Raw genomic sequence first — 15,060 nt, 5'->3', positions numbered from 1 at the left:
ACGCCTTTGCCACCTCCTCGCAGCACGTATTACAAACGCTGCCCACGAACCACATGACCCCGAACTAGCTGATGGACACTCTGTAATACGGGTTATCTAAGCAGTTCCATAGAATACGACGCCACCTAGCGCAAAAGACGTGAAGGCGAGGAGAGAGTTACCCGCCTTTTCTAAAGTGCAGCGAAAACCGGCGCGCCCTAGCGGCGAAAATGCGAAACGGGAAGAAGAAAGAAAATTCAAACGCGCCACAGGAGTCGAGAAACAGTCTCTCGGTGTTTCGTAAGATCATAATTCCAATTCTTTTTTTAATGATTTTTCCAGTAAGTCTATTGTTCTCTTCTAGGCATTTTTTCATCCCTCGCTTGCTCCTAATTTCGGACACGCGCACTCTTCCAGTTGCACCATTCGAAATGTCTCGCATGTTGAACGGAACTCTCTTCGCTTTGTTGAAAAACATTATTTCGGGCTTGTCCCTGCCGAAGTGTAGATCCCAGATATGCCCCCTGTAACGCTGAAATAATGGTTACCCCGGAAGACGATCAATTTTGCGGTGCGGCCGAAACACGAGACATGCGCGGCAGAGACGACATTTTAGACGACCGTCGATTAAATGAAACGAAATATTCACCGTAATCACATACATTTATGCGAGATCAGCGGATTGTCTGAGAATTACGCGATCAACGCGCAGACTGGTCGCAGAAAACACGATCCGAATTGAGGGGTAATACAAATATAAAAAGAGAACAATTTCGAAGTTGGAAAACAATACTACACTTTCCGCGCGATAGTTTAATGACCACCAATGCGTAACAGCGGACATATGAGCCAGACTTTACGTAACTGACTGACGACAAAACGAAGCACTCTGTTGTCTGCTCGCTGCGCTTACCGGGAGGTGGCGCCACATGCTAATAGCATCGGTAACTTGGTCGTCTGCGAACGGGCCTAACGCAAACTTTGGCAGTTTTTTTGCTCTTAATTTATTTTTTTTTTTTTTAACAAAAAGAGGACTACGTCTTGAGAATGTGCCCTGCGCAGGGCACATTGGGTTCGAGCTTTCCATGGGCAGGCGCCAATTTTCCCGGCTTGTCTTAGAGCGGATATCCCGGAGAGCAAGTCGTCTGCTTCTTGCGGGGAGTTGCGCTGACGTCAAAACGATGCCAAGCTGTTATCGGCTGATCGAAAAAAAAAAAAAATAGTGGGTAGATCTTAAAGCTAGGCGCTTTGAGGTCTACCCACTATTTCTCGTCTGCTCCTGCGCAAGAAGCAGTCGACTTGCTCTCCACATTTGTTTTACCAAGTATGAAGATCATTTTCTTTTCTCGACTACGCTAAAAAGGTCTGCAATGTTAATGTTTAATGGTAGTTAACTTGCAATTACGTTTTGGTAACTGTAGCCATCACCTAGTTGCATTTTTGGAACAACGCTGGATCCAGACTGATTTTCGCGCGACAGGAGCATAGCGCCATCTCGGGAGCAAGTGGCGGACTTGAGCGTCAACAAACCCAACTCTCGTCTGTCTCACGTCTGTCTGCCTGGGCGTCTGGGTTTGGGAAAAACCGTACCGTAACTTTTCTGCGTCGGGGATGCGGGCAGACGAAGAAACGCTCCCAAAGGACCTTGGACGTTCCGAGTGCAATTTCAAACTAAAAAAAATGATACACAAAGATCCTTACGTCATCAGCTAGGGAGATAGGAATGTCGGTGAGAACTGATAGCGTCAAAGAGAACTTCCTAGACTCGCGATTGAATTCAGTACGACTACCCACTTCCTACGTGGTTCGTTGATTGCGAGTGTTCGCCGATAAGAAACGCGAGAATGAAATAAATCGCATCAAAAGTTACCAACTTTGACGTCCATAGTACGAAGCAAGCGTGCATTATTCGACGGATGAATGGAGTCTGCCTGCTAATTAACAAGTAACGTAACCTTGGTCATGAACGCAGCCAACGAACCCTTTCGTGCACTGCTAAAGCAATGTTACAACATCGTTGCACGTGCTGAGTGCCATAGTTGAGAAATGTCCAACTAAAAATATAGGCCGCTCTGGATGTTGACTTTTGCTCCCGGATAGAGTCAACTGTTGAAACTTGGTTCTTCGCCAAGTGTGTAAACAATTGACAATCTCGCCTGCATGGTGTAAGCAACTCATGACAACAATGCTGAATCATGGATAAACATCCATGCGCGGGAAATTTATAAAAACCCACAAAAATCTGCATACTGTTATAAAGAAGAAAAAAAAAAAAAAAGGTCACAAAAATGCAATTTGTTTGGATCAGACACCTGCTTGGATCTCAGGAGATAAATTAAGTATGCACTTCAAACTTCTCGGGAGTTTGCCTCAATTCTGACAAGGCGACAAGGCGGCGCACCACACATTGGCCTAAACTAACGGTAGGTTGTTTTTTTTTCTTTAATTCAATGCGCGCAATATTTGTGGTTTGTGAATTCTGCGCTAGACATCAGTATCTGCTGATATTTTAAATAAACTAAAAAGCAGAAAACGATCACGCTGTGGAGAACTTGCGCTGCTTTCGACGAATCACCGATGCAACCGCAGCTAAAAGCAAGTTTATTCCTCCAACGCATACACTCGGAGTATGTTTTTTATCCAGAAAGCATTTACGAATAGGTAGATCGGCACGAGAAAATTCGGCGATGATAGACAAATAAAATAACGCACGAGACTTTCGCGACTTCATTCGGCGACCGTTTTAGGCCTAGCGATCAGCTGCCGAGCTCGCCGCGCGACTACGACTCGCGCTCCCGGCTTCCACGGCCGCTTTGCAAGTACGACCCGCACAGGGAAGCCTGGTGGAATTCCAAACTCGCCGTCGATTACCGTTGGAAACCGCGCAAAAAATGCTCCGACAGTTTTTGAAGGCGATTTTTCGGGCACAGTGAATCGCCGAGAACGGCCATCTTTCTACGACGAGTGGCCCGCGAAAAATCCGTTTCCCTAACTCAAGGACGCCAACCGCATCGCACTCGGTCGAGACGCCGGACAGACGGGTTCATTCCCCCGCGATCGCCGATTTTTCGGATCGTGGACAAGTCGGCTGGGGCCGCTTAAAAACGTGCTTACTTTGAGACGGGTGTCGCTCGTCGGTGCTGTCTCTGTCCGACATGATGGACCTTTTCGACGACTGGGAGCGCCAGCGACCAGCCGCGTTGTGGCTCTTGTGAATAATTAAACAGGCTCGGCCAATCACGGGCCAGGGTAACGGTGCACGATCCTCCCAGAATCCGTGCGTCGTCTGCTAGACTCCAGGACGTGGGAAAACTTTGATTTTGTGCCGCTTTGCGTGAGAAGCCTGGTTTAAATTGGTCACGAATGTAACTTGGTACCCGATGACGAGATGTGCGTGTCCGATGGACACGTTCGAACGAGGCTTAGTCGCTTAGTATCCCAGAATTACTGCGACGGGACGGAGGGTCTAGCCGAGTCTAGCAGACGAAAGCAAAAATGGCTCCGCCACTTCCGCATGCCTCGAAGCTAGCCAAACAAAATAGTATATTGATTTCATTTTACCAGAGGTGACTTTTTTTTTTTTTTTCTATATATTTATGCCATTGCTCGCCTTTGAAAGAGAATTAACATTCAATCTTGTATAGCGCTCAACTCTTTCCACACGCATATTCACGAAGATTGCTTCGATAACGAAACCCGATAACGATAGAATGCATGCGCAAAGGCGCGTACGGAGTATCGGGTATCGTTATCGTGACGCTTTACAAAAACTCCCAAATGTTGTACCGCTTGACCACCGCAGATGACTTATTAAAACTATATCCATTTTCGCTTTGTTAATTTCATTCAGAACATTCATTTCTGTCAATTAGACGCATTCGCCATTTCTGGACCTTTCTGTTGTCCATCCAGTTTTATCCCCATCCTGGGTTACCATGTCAGTATTGAACCAGATTGCCTGCACGCATGCTTTAGTTTCACTATAAAAGTAAATGCGACAGCTATTCCACTGGCTATTATTTAAAATACTTATTGAATGCAGAATGCAAGTTCGTCTGCTTTTTGCTCAGGGGTTGCAATGATGTCAGGACGCCAAGCTCTTATTTGCCGATTTAACAAAATTGTGGGTAGACCTCGAGGCATCAAGCATTGCGGTCTACCTACTATCCTTTTAATCAAAACTAATCAGACCTCAGCGTCATTCTGACATCACCACAACCCCTGAGCAAGAAACAGGCAGCTTGCCCTCCGCAAAGTCCAGCAACCAGGCCTTCACATCAACACTACAGGTAGCAGGAATTTTTAGGAGATCGATTCAATAGAGTCGAAAATTGTTTACTACTTGCATAGGGGTGATTGAAAAATAAAAAAAAGTAAATATACCTCAAGGCTTCCAGCATCAAGGTCTACCCACTATCCCTCCAATCAAAGCTTATCAGAGCTCACCGTCGTTCCGACATCACCGAAACTCCTGACAAGCAGACTACTTGCTCTCGGCATAACAATGAAATGCATGCCCAAAGGAGTCTGCGGAAAACTGTTTTCGGGACCTGCAAAAGCCACCCAATTGCTTTAGGCCTTATCAGTGTACATATCAAGGAAGTCTGACCACTCACCTATTCCCAGAAGTAGCTCAAAGAAAGCACTAACAGCTCTTCTTGTTAACTTGCCAATTTAAAAAGCACGGCCACAAAGGTGAGCAGCTGGGTAAACCTAGAAGCCAGAGGGTTCATTGAAGTACCACCGCAAGTAAAGCAGAAAAACTGACACCAGCCACATCCAAGCCAGCAGCCAATTTAATTATGGTGCCTGGAACTACACGACTGATAGTCGAATGCGTTCCCGTAGTGGCAAAGTATGATGCCACAGCAGCCAGCATGTAATGTCGGTTGTCACAAGCCTAGTGATTGGACGAAAAAAGTCGCCACAAAAAGTAAGAGCGAACATAGATTAGAACGGTCATCAGCACCAGGATCACGGCAGGCATCAGCATCACTTTTATGACATCAGTAGGGCAGAAATCAAGGGACTGCAATTGAGAATGTGATAACCACACCACTGAGAGACAAGTTCCAGGCACCATACTTCAATAGACACTGACGCCCTGGCAAAGTGACAACAGACACTGGTTTATTCGTTCTCCTCCGAGCGGAGCCTAGCGTTGGCGTTGGTGACTCTGACTGACAACTGCTGTGCCCGCTCGACGAGAATCTTGCGCTTCTTGGATGACACGCCGTGGGCAATCTCGGCGCAGTACCGCCGGTTCATCATCATCAGCATCTCCAGTTCCTGCAGAGGAAAACCCAACACAAAAACATTGACATCAAGAACGACACCTTAATTGACTTTAGGGTACCACCACCCACAGGCCTGCAAGTTTGAACAAAGATTTTGGTTGCCTTAAAGGTACACACAACAAAATTTCTGAGCAAATTTTTTGGTCTAGCGTGTTCAAAGGGGTATCCCATCGGACGCACCAATATCTTGTTAAAAAAAGACACGAAAAGGAATTTTAAAACATAAACGATTTGCAAAGAGCACCTGGTGGATATCGCTAGAGCCTCACTTGTAATGCACATCTAGCAACCTTGCCACATCGCCATTTTTAATTCAAGGATCCGACGTCGCCTGCAGCAGATTGTGCACTGCAAACCTATCATCGGTCCTTACCTCAACAATGACAAATTATTACCAAAATATAAATAGCATCGATAATTGAACCACCCTCTCCCAAAAACCCGTTGCCCCCCGCGGCATCGAGCACGGTGCCAAGGCTAGGCGGCACCAGACGCCACCCAATTGAAACGGTCCCGTTGTATCCGTTCATTCATCCAGCACGCTGTGTGTCCACACATAGGCTGGTGAATACACCCATGAGCTGCTTCTTAGATTTGTCGTGCCAGTGTGGTGATTCACGCCATGTTCATTCTATCACAGATTCGTACGCCTGGCTTGAGATGAAATCACTTTTTTTTTTTTTTTTTTGCATCTAGGTGGCATTTTTTTAGGTGGCCGTTCTTGGAAGATTATCTGTAACATGTAACGTGTGCATGGGAGAGTGATAATTGGACAAGTTAGAAAGAAGAACAAAATTGCAAACGTCCTCCGAGAACTGAACCCGAATCTTGAGCACTACGCTCGACCACCGTGCAAGGGGGAGACTTGTGAAGCGATAGGAATTATGTGTCACTCTCTTTATCGTGCGCATGCACAGGACTCAATGGATGCACTGCAATCTTCTGAGTGTCTCCCAAGAGAAAAAGCAGACCAAAGAGAAAACAGCTAAACAAAGACGTCGACATGCTGGGTTTTTATTGAATGAGAATGTAGACATTTGTTGCTTAGTTATCTCTCCCCCCCCCCCCCCCCCCCTTCCAGGGTTCGCCGCAACTTAATCAGCGAAATAAAGCCTTCATATATGATAACCATTGCTGTAGCGTTTTAACATAGTTTGCAGTGAAGCACCACAGAAAAACACTGTCTTTAGTTCTACAAATATTGTGATTTGCAATTTTCTTCTCTTTTTTTCTATTATTTATGCTTGACTTGGCATTTTTGCCACTATTCTTGAACCTCTACTAAAAATACTTCATGAAAAAAAAACAAAAAAACTGGCAAGACACTTATAAATAGGGCCTTTCGTTTTCGAGTGAAACTAGATATTTACATTCCGAACATGTTCCTTGAAAATTGAGTTAAACCCGATTTCCCCCCGTATTAAGAAATTGAATGTCGCATTTTTCAAATTACTCTGCTCTGAAAAAGATTTTCTATGAAACAAAGGGTTAGTAGGAACATGAGCATTTGGTCCAGACCTGAACCTACATTGCTAGCTTCGGTGAACTGTAATGACATTAATATACCCTTAAAATGATTGTTTTTAATATTGTGAAGAATCCTATGCCCTTCTCTATCCACTTCAACCAGTGCAAGAAAAAAAAAATAAGAGAGAAGGATCAGAAACTATTCTCAAAACATTCAAGAACAGCAGCAGATATTTTGTTTTTATGAAACTGAAGTGATTTTGTTGTGCCTTGCAAATGTATGCATAAGCCCTGAATTCAGATAAAAAGCAATCCACTTAGAACAATACCAGATATATTGATAAATTTATAGAGGACCACATGTTTTTCGTGGGGTATCCATTCCAGACAGAACAATTAATTATAACAATTGCATTTTCGGGTTTTCTTATTACCGTTACAGAAGCAATGCTCTATATGTCCAAGAGACTTCACAGGACTAGGGTGGAGATAGTGGTGCGGCTCACGCAGAAGATTACGTAAGCGACGAGGATTATCAAAAATTGTAAAGTTTAAGTGCACTCTTATGCTGCATTCACACTGGAAGCGAATCCGCGTTAAGCGAAGACAACCGCCTCTTGCCAACCACCGAAAGGCGGTTTCTCAACGATCACGGGTGATCTTTTGAGACTTGCATTTGGCAACCTTGTTTTACAAGCCAAAATCCACTTTAATCCACGATCCAAATGTAAAATTTTGCTATTTTGGCACTCGTGAAGATTTGTTATTGGGATGTTCGTACGCATCACTAGTGGAGACAGTGAAAAAAGAGGCATGGACCCGCAAAACTTGACTGTGATGTTCTCGACTTCGCCCACAAGCAAAGCCCAGCTAGGCGAGCCTTGCTGACTCAGAACAGGGTGCCCCCAATTTTGTTTTCGAAGTGGACCCTTCCCGCATGAATAGCTGACCTTGTTTTCGGGATAGAGGGCCAGTTTTCCTCCCTTGTTCGCTCTTATCATTTTCGAAGTTGTGAGCGGTGAGTGGACCGTGGTGCGGGGAATGTGTTCGGTGCTAGCCGGTCGTAGCTTTGCTGGTGGCGGACTCTCCTCTCGTCACTCGCACTTCGATCGAGTCTACTGTTTGTTTGACATCAAGCTCAAATAAACGCCGTAAGAATTACCTCTGCATCGTCTGGTACGTACACTTTATTTCTTGAGTATGTTTCCTCTATTTTCTTTCGTTAGTAGTAAACGCTGCAGGTCGAGCTAGCACAGGTACCCTGCCAGCTCCACGTGGTGCTTTGGCTGCGCAATCAGGCTCACGACGTCTCTATCGGCCATCATGGTGGTTATGCACGGTGTTGAATGCTTTCTAGCTCACGCGACTGTCTTAGTGGGTATAAAAGCTGACATTTCGGTCGACCAGGAGCGAGTTCAGACGTTCTACGGTCAGAGACTAACAAGGCAGCGAGCTTCGGGCTGTGGCACCTGGAGTAATAAACAAACTCTTACCCAAACCAAACCATTGGTGTGAAACCTGTCAAGACTACAAGTCAATTTTTTTCGCGGCAGATTCAAGTGACCGAAATGAAAATCACGTCTCTCCGTTGATTTGTCTGCTGCAACGCTAGGACTACAGTGCCTCGGACGCCTCACCAGCAACAGATGCCATTTTGCATCGAAAGCCATGTACATCACATCACATCAGGTTTGCGAAAATGGTTGGGGCAAATCGGTCCCGAAGTGGTTGGCAAATCTGCGCTCCAACCGCTCGATCCCAGCCGCTTTGCAATTGAGAACACGCGGATCCACTTCCAGTATGAACGCACCATTACACTATGTTCCAATGTTATGATCTGTGCTATAATGACTCGATTCTCAAAAATGTTCTATATACTGAAACTGATCAATGCTCTTTATTGTTATTTATACTTACATATTTCTGAGTATAACCTAAGACTCCAGACTTGCAAAATAATTTCTTGAAAAACCTGACTTCTTCACTACCAGCTTGGAATGAAGCAGCCATTTTTTTTTTTTAAATATAAAACCCAAAAAACAAAGGACTTTACTTATAGACCACTACTAAGTTAATGAAGAGGAAGATCAGACAGAAAAAGGGTAGACAGTCCACAACTTCCCAAGGCGGTGATTTGAAAATATAGCTGGCTTAAGGGATGCTAAACCGAAATTTGGATTTTCCAATACAAGGTAGACGGAATGTTCAACGGGGCGCCACAAAACCCAAAACACCACTTATAAAGCGACATCTCGAACGGATGGCCATATTTCTAAAAAATAAGGACGCGATTGAGCAATAATTGCAAAGTCGCGTTTCCTGCAGAATAGTTGAGGAGGGGAAACGGCCTTGCTTCCTTCCCTCTTCGCGTCCTCACAGTCAAAGCAAGAGGAGGAGGAAACGAGAATCGCGACATCACGGGCTTTTTTTGGCCTCGTTCAAGTGTGCTCTTTCACAAAAATATGACTATCCGTTGGAGATATCGCTTTGCAATTATGCTTTCGGGTTCGTAGCGCCCTGCCTAGCACTTCCGCATTGTTTTCTGAAATCAAAATTTTGTTTCAGCATCCCTTGAAACTCCTGCACGCAATTTTCATCTGAAGAGGATGTGGGACTAGGATAACCTGCCATGAATCAACTGCAGCCTGAAAGACCTTTGAGTGTCTAGGGGACATCCACGTCCTAACCAGCCTTAAACCGCTCATTAAGATAGAACTGAACGGCAGGTTGACCATTTATAGAGTACACAGTCTGGAAGAATGCAGCTCACAATTCCCACAGTTTCCTAGAGACTGCAAGAACATGAGAATAGCTGAGAATGACTGTAATTAAATTAAACTAAAACAATGTGCAAGTTGGCATCCTGAAGATAATGGCACACTTAAAGGGATACTGAAGCGAAACTTGAAATAAACCTATTATGGTCAGAAATAGGTTCAATATGGTCAATGATATCCGTAAATCATAATCGCGCGTTTGCATTTTTAACGGATGGCTATATTTTTCACCCAGAGGGGCCCCGATTGGACGCGCGCTCAACAATCGGCCATCGGAGAGCGCGACGTGTCTTGGGATATTGGGCGCATTCTTGACGTCACTTGTGCCAGACGGGAAAGGCTACGGCGTGGATGTTGTGGTTATGAGCGTTGCCACTTGGTGGCGCGTCGACGATTTACGACCTGTGACAACGTGGCCGTTTGAGATGTGCAAGGGCTACACGCACGCTGCACCACAGCAACTCAGCAACCACGGCACCACTGACAATACCAGCTCTGAGGCCGGATTTCTCAAAGCAAACTTACGACGAAAAAAGTGTGTACGAAAAATTTGAGAGAAAACCTGTATTCTCGAAACGAAATTGTCGTAACTTTAGCGCAGGTTACGACAGAATCCTACGCAGCTCCGCAGCTGTCTTACGCACTTTTTACGATCAAATCAACATGGCCGACAGCGTCGCTCAGTTATCGGTAGCGACGACCAAAGGACATTTATTTTTCTACCTGCTCTTCTTGTGCATCCCGACTTCAACCAGCAAGGAAAAAGGAAGGAGTACTTGAAACAGACCACGACGATCAAGAACGCAGGATCCACAAACACCCGAGAAGAGCTACAAGGGCCACGATTCTACCAACCAAGCGAGCTCGGAAGAATATAGTAGGCCTAGCAGCAACACCGACTCGGCGCACCGTTGCTCCGGCGGTCCTTGACCAAGACCATCTGCCAATTACCGGCTGACCTGCTGAATGGAATATGCCCGCGTGACCCTTGTGAACCCTTCCCGGATGAATAGTTTGATCCCTGCATGAACTAAATTTCAGAGGTCAATCTTTTCCCCTTGTCATCTCGATCTCCCTGTTTTCCGAGACACCGGTGACGAACGCTGTCGTCGAAAAGGGACTCTCATTGATTCTATCCCCTTGTTTCGTGTGATATAGAACTCAAATCAACTCCATACGGATTACCATCGCAACATGGTATGTACACTTTGTTATTAGTATCCCATTTTTATTCTGACACGACGCTACGTCACTGTTGAGCTATAGCAGTCCGTGGGAGCTACGCGACGTCGGTCCAACTTTTCTTTGCCGAGTGTCATGTCAGTGTCAAGTTGCAATCGTAAAAGATTGGTCCAGAAGCGCTTACCGAAACGCGGTCTAACAGAGCGAATCCAGCATTTCGATCAAACGCGCGTGTCCACTCCGAGTGTGAACAGCTATTTGCGTGGCTCTTGCTGACACTCTCGTAGTTCAAACATATCCTTTTTAACGTCGGCTCGCAGCTCACAACTCGCAGCAACTAATACCGGCCGTGCCAGACGCATGCTCGGGTCGTGTCAAGCAAAGAGCCGCAACGAGAACAAGCTCACTGTGGCCAACTACGCTTTGGCTTTCACCGCCGAGGCACTGCGAACGCGTTCAGGCCTAGGCTAATTCTGCCGGCAAGCCGTATTGCCGCAGAACGGCGCTGCTCCTATGCCACAAGTGATGTCACGAGAACTTTCTCGCCATCCACCAGATGTGATTTTGAAATCGTTTAATTAGGTTTAAAATTAGTTCTCCTGTGCAGTAGCACTAACAGCGACATCCTGCATGTTGGAGGTGCGCCCGTGAGGCGAAACTTGCACCAATTACATTCAGAAACTGTCCAACTTCCGAGAAATTACTTAATCGATGCAACGAGCCAAACTATACGTTTGCACTCGCTATTCTTTCTAAACACCCCACAAAGATCACAATAGTCCCACATGAAATTGAAACAGACAAAGAATGTGTAAAAAGGAGGCAAAACAGGTGCAAATGTGCCATGGAAGCGTTGTCAAATTGGTGTGACCCACAGGGGACAAGCCACCAACGATGCTTGCCTGATGGCTGGTGCTTTGCTGTCTCGAGCACCATTAGCACAGGCGGGGCAAACAGACCCACGCAAGTGACTCATGGCTCGGCATTCACACTCAACGCTACAATAGTCTCACCATTAGAGGTCTCAAGGTAACAACAGAAGACCAACACATTCGCACGTACGACGATCCAGCCGGCTAGCCTCACGTACGTACGTACGACAGTTCTATCTGTTAGTCAAGGTAAAAATTACAAGCTGTTTAAACTGCTGTTGCTGAAAATGACCTTACTGAATGACCGTGTTATAATTCTGCACTCGACGTCACCTTCCAAAAGGTGATGGGTAGAGAGGCGAGGTCAGATGTACGACATCTTCTGGGCGCCAAGTAGATTCCCACGATCCTGAATGACACCCAAGCAGTATTAAAAAAACAGATATGTGTTCTTGCTAGCTTTTGATCTATACGGAAATGGCAACGAGAAGAACCTCGACCTCCATTAGCTCTTGATGCAAGCATCTTATCGCCCAGTGGTCAACGAGAGTGCGTCATTGGCCGATAAGAATGCAGAAAAGAATAAACCACAAACCATGGCCCCAAACGAGCCACTTCTTTAGTTGTAGGCGACTGCGGCAACAGAAAAAGAGGTCCTCACCCTCATGTTATGTACAACCACCTTCCTGAAGCCGTTGGGCAGGATGTGCTTGGTCTTCTTGTTGCTCCCGTAACCAATGTTGGGCATGAGGTACTGGCCCTTGAAGCGGCGACGCACCCGGTTGTCGATACCCTTTGGCTTGCGCCAGTTTGGCTGTTGAAGAGACGTCCAGTTAGCGCCAGACTACCACGCGCAGGAACTAGAGCTACTAAATGTGCACAGCGCTCCATTCTCCAGAGGTTTTGCAAGCACTGCCATTTTGTTCCGCACTGCAGAGCAAGCCCGAACATTGTAACTGCGCATCATCACGACGTTCCAAGTTTGTTGATCGGAACAAACATTGTACTGGAGTGGGGTCATGTGTCGCTACAGCACAATGCAGTGGCTTAACTCCTCACCTACAATGCAAACCAGCGCAACCATACCTCGAGGGCAAACCGACTTGACGTCTGATTTGTCTTGCGTATTCAGGTTTGCCAACATAACCAATCAGAGGAAGCACCGTGTTGGCCATAAGGTGATCGGACAAGTCTGTCAAATGAGTTGCCGACGCATAACAGGCCACTGTCGCGTTTATTTACGAGCATTTAAGCACCCGCGAGCCACATGTCGCTAGGCGGGTGACTCTAGCTCAAACTTTTTAAGAGAAAAACACTAACTATTTTTTCCCAAGCAGAATATTAGTTGGAACATGTTTCCTATTGGTAAACACTCAAAGCAAAGAAACGAGAAACACCACAGTTAACAAGAGGGGTGAATACTGCTTAACATTTTAAATTGGGTGGCAACTAGTAGTGCCACCTGGGGGGCTATGTTCGACAAATGTTTCGTTTCTCCTAAAAAGAAACGGAAGTGGCCGAAGCGACGATATCGCTTCTGATTGGTTAGACTCTCAAATGACGAAAGTTCCCTTTATCGTCATTTGAGCCTCTAGCCAATCAGACGCGATATCGTCAGTTCCGTCACTTCCGTTTCTTTTTAGGAGAAACGAAACATTTGTCGAACATAGCCCCCCAGGTCATTGCATACTTTATATCCCTAGTGGTTTCTTGCATTTTCGTGTGTTATCAAGCTGAACACAAGCCGAGTTAGCTCGGCTATAAATGAAATTATCGGAGCACCTGTCCATCGAGAATTGCTGAGGCCTGGCTGGAGCACAGTAGCTCTCCAGTTGTCACTTCTTGAAAATGCTTCACTACCATCTGCCCAGATTTTGTTGAACTCAACCGGAATCTTTAATTGGCGAATATAAAGGCTTTAAAGGAAGAACAGGCAAAAATTGTACCAACCCTCAGCTTCACATAGCGATCACTCTGGTGGCGGATGAACTTCTTCACCCGCTTTTTGACGACTGGAACGGTCTTCAGTGGCTTAATGGCCATGGTGTATCTGCGATCGTGGACAGGTTGCAAGAGCGAGACATCAAACAAACGAAAATAGGAATCTGCGTTGCACAACATTAGCCGTAGCGATTGGTGAAAAAGTGTTGGCCATAAGGTGATCGGACAAGTCTGTAAGATGAGTTGCCGACGCATAACAGGCCATTTTGTGATTGCTTTCCGAGCATGTTAGCACCCGCCAGCCACATATCGGCAAGCGAGTGACTCTAGCTCGAGTCCCGAAATACACGCGAAGCAAGTAAAGTAAAAATATAGTGCCACCTATAAGGAATATGGAAGAAACTACACAATTAGAAACGTTAGAACTTCACACAAGCAAATGAAACGGCGAAACACTAACACTCGTGTCTGCCATAGAGACGCCGGGTTTTCGTTGCGTTATCCCGCGACTATTTAGTTCAGGAAGATCGAAATAAATGTTTCCATAGACCGCGGAAATGTTTGAGATCTATTTACCACAGCCAGCCACAGAAATAATGGCGTTAAACACGACGATTCGTTAGATTGAAGAGCTAGAAAAATGAAGTACACTTACCACCATTTGTGGTGAAAACCAAAAAGGGAAGACAACGCGCATGCGTGAAAGGAAGTCGGCCACAGGAAGTTTAGTGCTGCACCCTCGTGACACGAACAGCGCCGGACCGCCGGACCTTGGCCGCCTTGGCCACCTTGGCGGCACTCGCCGTGTGTGGTGGGCAGTGGTGGTGGGTGTGGTGTCGAAACTCTTTCTGAGTTGAATAAACATTATTATTATTTTTTTATTATTATTATCAGGCATGAAGAAATTTTTAACTTGCTGATGGCAAAGATTCGCACTGATCTTCCCGCTCCCGCGAACTAATTCTAAAGGAAAAGGTAGACGAATTGCGGTTCTGCTAGCGTTGCAGAGGCTGGCAGCAGCGTGTTAAAGACACGTTTTCTACTCGTTCGTCGTCATTCGTCGAAGAAGTTTTTTTAAGACTTTGTGTAGGCGTTGAGACTTGCCGTTGAGAACAAGTGGAAAATTTTACGAAAGCGCAGTACCGCAGGAAAATGGCAGAATTCGTTGAAAGCAAGTTTCGCCGATCTGGCGGCATAATAATAATAATAATAATATTTATTTGCATACAAAAAATCTGATCCTGAGTGGCGTGCACGGCTGTGCAGAAAGGTTAAAACCCGTACGCGAGTGCGCCTGCCAGCCCGCCAAGCTTCCATGGCACGCCGAAATGCTGCGTCTCCGTACCTTCACACGCTTGGATACCAATCAAGAATCGGCGCCGCGCCTCAAAAGGCGCGCTTCCTCTGTTGCTGACTTCATTGACTCAGAGCCGCATTGACTGGTCCCGCAATGCGCGCTACGATAAAAATCCGGGACCAATTTTATTTTTTATTTCAACAATCAAACCAATTAATATCAAGACTAGAGCATACAAAAAAAAAAAA

General features: G+C 45.8%; 2 protein-coding genes across 4 annotated transcripts in view; both read right to left on the bottom strand.

Moving 5' to 3' along the window:
• LOC8052689 (transcriptional activator protein Pur-beta) overlaps positions 1–3,421 on the bottom strand; it is a 102,243-nt gene extending 98,822 nt beyond the window's left edge. The window contains exon 1 of one of the 2 annotated variants that reach the window (XM_029972872.4): positions 3,094–3,421. In XM_029972872.4, coding sequence (XP_029828732.1) covers positions 3,094–3,136 — 43 coding nt within the window. In that variant the 5' untranslated portion in view covers positions 3,137–3,421. The remainder of the gene's footprint in view (positions 1–3,093) is intronic. The other variant, XM_029972874.4, reaches the window with a different exon arrangement.
• Positions 3,422–5,088: 1,667 nt separating this feature from the next.
• On the bottom strand, positions 5,089–14,290 carry LOC8052691 (60S ribosomal protein L32). Of its 2 annotated transcripts, none has more exons than XM_029972886.4 (4): positions 14,171–14,290; positions 13,525–13,624; positions 12,236–12,388; positions 5,089–5,268 (listed from the first exon to the last, which is right to left on the bottom strand). In XM_029972886.4, the coding sequence occupies exons 2-4, from the start codon at positions 13,615–13,617 to the stop codon at positions 5,110–5,112; spliced, it is 405 nt and encodes a 134-aa protein (XP_029828746.1). In that variant the 5' UTR covers positions 13,618–13,624; positions 14,171–14,290; the 3' UTR covers positions 5,089–5,109. The 2 variants fall into 2 exon arrangements, with proteins under 2 accessions (XP_029828746.1, XP_040358493.1); XM_040502559.2 differs by lacking the exon at positions 14,171–14,290 and adding an exon at positions 14,092–14,166.
• Positions 14,291–15,060: the final 770 nt, after the last annotated feature.

The sequence above is a fragment of the Ixodes scapularis genome, unplaced genomic scaffold (assembly GCF_016920785.2).
Source record: "Ixodes scapularis isolate PalLabHiFi unplaced genomic scaffold, ASM1692078v2 ptg000058l_1__unscaffolded, whole genome shotgun sequence".
Taxonomy (NCBI): domain Eukaryota; kingdom Metazoa; phylum Arthropoda; class Arachnida; order Ixodida; family Ixodidae; genus Ixodes; species Ixodes scapularis.
The sequence above is the reverse complement of the archived record's forward strand: the minus strand, read 5'-3'. Positions and strand labels throughout refer to the sequence as shown.

What these genes read in the sequence shown, in the direction of transcription:
- LOC8052691 (XM_029972886.4), bottom strand. Translation starts at nt 13,617, where the DNA reads ATGGCCATTAAGCCACTGAAGACCGTTCCAGTCGTCAAAAAGCGGGTG. An exon ending in ATCGCTATGTGAAGCTGAGG is followed by an intron (nt 12,389 to 13,524) that starts GTTGGTACAATT and finishes TCTCTTCAACAG; the next exon opens with CCAAACTGGCGCAAGCCAAA. An exon ending in TGGTTGTACATAACATGAGG is followed by an intron (nt 5,269 to 12,235) that starts GTGAGGACCTCT and finishes TTTCCTCTGCAG; the next exon opens with GAACTGGAGATGCTGATGAT.